We start from the raw sequence: 3,449 nt of genomic DNA on the forward strand, positions 1-3,449 counted from the left end.
ATAGGAACACATGTCAAATATCAATCAGATGCATAATGCTAATATGCCAACACACACACTCACAGTGCTAGGGAAAGAGATTACATTCCTTTTAGTTTCAGGAGCAACACATTCAGTCATCAAGAGTGATGTGTTTGACACACATCCTAAAATAAGCGGATGATTTGTCAGATCTTTGGGGCTTCAGGAAACACCGTGGTTGAAAAATTCACGACTCCCTTAATATGTATTGATAACAACACAGAAAAATTCAAGTGTTTTGCTATCCTCATGTTGTCCAATTAATTTGATAGGAAGAGAGGCAATGTGTCTTTTGGGCATTTCTGTCGTTTCCACCCCATCAGGAGTCGTAGTGGTCCGAACGGCTGATCTGGATCCACCACAGATTTACACATGCATTAAGTGTAATGCTGATTCACTGCTATATGTGTATGAGTGGAAGTTCTGTTCAGCTGTTGTCACATCCATCAACACTGATCTAGTGGATCAGGCCCTTTCAGTCACACTAAGAACAGACACCACGTGTGTGCATCCAGAAGATTAAAACTGCACTGCACACATACACAAAGGGAAAAATGCAGTTTTTGAAAGAAGATGGTTTACAGAAAGTTTTAAAGAAAGTTGTGTGAAAGATAATTTAACACTAAGTTGCATTCTGGAATGAACATAGATGTGCTGTTTCTGTAGTCACCCTCTCTGTTCCTTTGCAGATGTTCAGAGGATGCTTTCCTTTTTTGACGTTCCTGGACCACACTCACATGTCTTGCTGTCAAAACACAAATTATAATGGCAAGTTTTGGGACCGTGGATTAAAAAATTTGTCAATGCTGACATCTGGGAAAATACATCAGATCCTGTAGTTCAGTATAAACCTTTTTTGAAAGTGTATGAAAAACTATTTGCATCTGTTGTTCACACTTTCAAGGCTGTTCAAATGGTACCAGACACACATAGAGACACCCAATATGCACATGCATATTTACATTATACAAACAACATTGCAAGGGCTCAAGGCAATCATGATGTGGGTTTAATTCGAAACATGAAACCTGTGATCATTAAACCAGAATCTGGCTACAGACCACATCAATCACAATATGCACTTGAACAGGAAGCCATCAATGGTATTACACCAGTTTTCAACTCTCTTTTGAGGGCAGGTGTAATTGTTCCTGGCAAGGTTTCACTAGTGCACGCTCTGATTTTTCGGAATTCCAACTTAGAGCCACAGTGGATGAGCGTGTACTTTGGAGGAAATGTGGCTGCACATGAACTGTACTTTTCCTCCTATCAATAACTTGTCCTAATCATCTAGATATTGGGCCGTCTCCGCATGTCAGGTCTTTTGACTCATGGTTGCTTCTACAACCTTTTATGACCCCATTCAACGCGAGGGTGACATAAGATTGTACATCTACATGTCAGAATACCTGTGTCCACAACAACAGCAGAATGCTTTCTCCTACAGTATTGGTCATGATGCATTTAGAATCCTTGTGAATTGATGTATTTGATGTTTTACTGTAGTTGTGCATTCTCCTATGTTGTCATAAATGACAAAAAAAGGGGGGAAATGTAGTGGAAAAATAACTAAGTATGGTTGAAACCTATTTTGTAGTTGAAAAGTATTTTTTCGCAGACCTGTCTTAATACTTTTATGACCTGCACTGTTTATGATCTGAACTGTGTGTGACCTGAAAACTTTATCGGCAAAAGAAACATATGTAAATCAGTTTTCTGTGTTTTGATTCCTGTTTCAAATTGCGCCTACAGAACCAGTCTGAACCAGCTCAGACAAACAGCCTTGATTCTCCTATATAAGATCCTTGCATTTGACTGTTCTGCATCTTCACTCTTTATCCCTGTGACTCTCTGTGATGGTCCTTTCCACAGAAAGCCCCTATTAAAATACACTGAGACAAATTTGGTGTTCCAGCCTCTTGTATATTCAGATTTCCATCACACGTCCCTTTAATTTATCTTCTCAGAGCAGATGTTGTCTGTGTTTAAATTTCACAATCATGCCATGTCTGTGGTTTTTCTCACAGAGCCCTGAGTTTGAGATGTAGAAAGTGACATCGTGGAGGTTTTGATCTTAGTGTAAACATGTAAACGTGTTGGTAACATTGAACTTGACAGTAAATCCTGTTTCCAAGAGAGACTGGAAGCTTTCATTCTGCTCCCACCCACATCACAGTGATGTCTATCAGGGTTTTTATTAGACACATTAAAAATGTTCATGCATTCACAAAAGTTTGAGCAATGCACAAAGGTCCTTATGATCACACAAGTGTCCTTGAGGTTACATTGAAACATTAAACCAGTGTTGGTACCAAAAATATAATTTTAACTTAAAATGTGATTGCTTATACTTCATTGATTTTAACAATAAGATTGGAATTGTTAAAATTAACAAACAACAAATACCTGACAACAGGCATGAAAAGTAAGTGGGTGAAATGAGTACAAACATAGAAGTGTGCATTTGTATCTTTATTGCTGAGGACTATTTCATGTCAACAAGCATCAGGTGATCAGTGACCAGGTTAAATCAGATTTAACAATCACTGAGGACACATTATGTGAGATGCACAAACAGAGGGAATACGACCACTACAGAGTATATCATTCCATCCTCTTTTGAAGTAATGACCACAGTTTTCCCTTCCTCCATCGTTGTTTGGCTCTCCTGGTGACCAATAGGTAAACTTCACTGCACAACCATCAGACCACATCCAGCTGCCTTCTTTGTGGAGGTCGCTGAGTCCGATCCAGGTGTATCCTTCAGCATGATCAAAGTTCTTGATCAGGTCTTTGACAAAATTCGCTTCATCCAGACTGTGGATAGACACCAGGTTGGCTCCCTGTGACACACAGTAGAGCTCTGCATCAGCCCAGGTCATATGTGTGGACACGTACTTGTAGCAGCGGTTGTTGAAGCTGAACCAGAACGAGGGACAGTTTCCACGCTGCAGCTTGACCTTGGGTCCATCTGAAGGAGACACAGCACCCAGGGTCAGGGCGAACAGAAGGAGGAGCAGGATCATGTTGGAGTCTCTCTCTCTCTCTGTCACAGGAGCAGGACGAGGGGTTGGAGATGATCTGCACTGTTGGATGAGAATGAGAGTTTGAAGGAGACAGGTGGGCAGGCTGAGTTCTTTTATACTCTTCGGAGAAGGTGTCTGCACTGTTGGTTTGATATTATTGGTCAAATGCACTTGGCAAACACTTTGATTTATACACAGCTGCCCGATAAAAGTGTTTTCACTGAGCAAGAGGCAGTAAAACCAACAGCTCACCTGGACGTCACATAACTTTCCACATGATTTTTTTCAGTTCAACCTTTTGACCTCGTAAAACGCAGCTTTAGAAAAGACGACACGAGGGCAGATATGTCACTTTGTGGTTGACGTCTTCTCATTCACACCAGGTAAACAACTGCCAAACAC

The 3,449-nt window shown here is 40.7% G+C and overlaps 1 protein-coding gene across 1 annotated transcript; it reads right to left on the reverse strand.

Annotated features, from left to right (window-relative positions):
- Positions 1–2,399: 2,399 nt before the first annotated feature.
- Positions 2,400–3,089, reverse strand: LOC133009373 (lactose-binding lectin l-2-like). The gene has a single exon (XM_061076862.1). It carries the CDS (start codon positions 3,045–3,047, stop codon positions 2,565–2,567), a length of 483 nt encoding a protein of 160 aa, XP_060932845.1. The 5' UTR covers positions 3,048–3,089; the 3' UTR covers positions 2,400–2,564.
- Positions 3,090–3,449: the final 360 nt, after the last annotated feature.

Source organism: Limanda limanda, chromosome 8, assembly GCF_963576545.1.
Source record: "Limanda limanda chromosome 8, fLimLim1.1, whole genome shotgun sequence".
NCBI classification, from domain to species: domain Eukaryota; kingdom Metazoa; phylum Chordata; class Actinopteri; order Pleuronectiformes; family Pleuronectidae; genus Limanda; species Limanda limanda.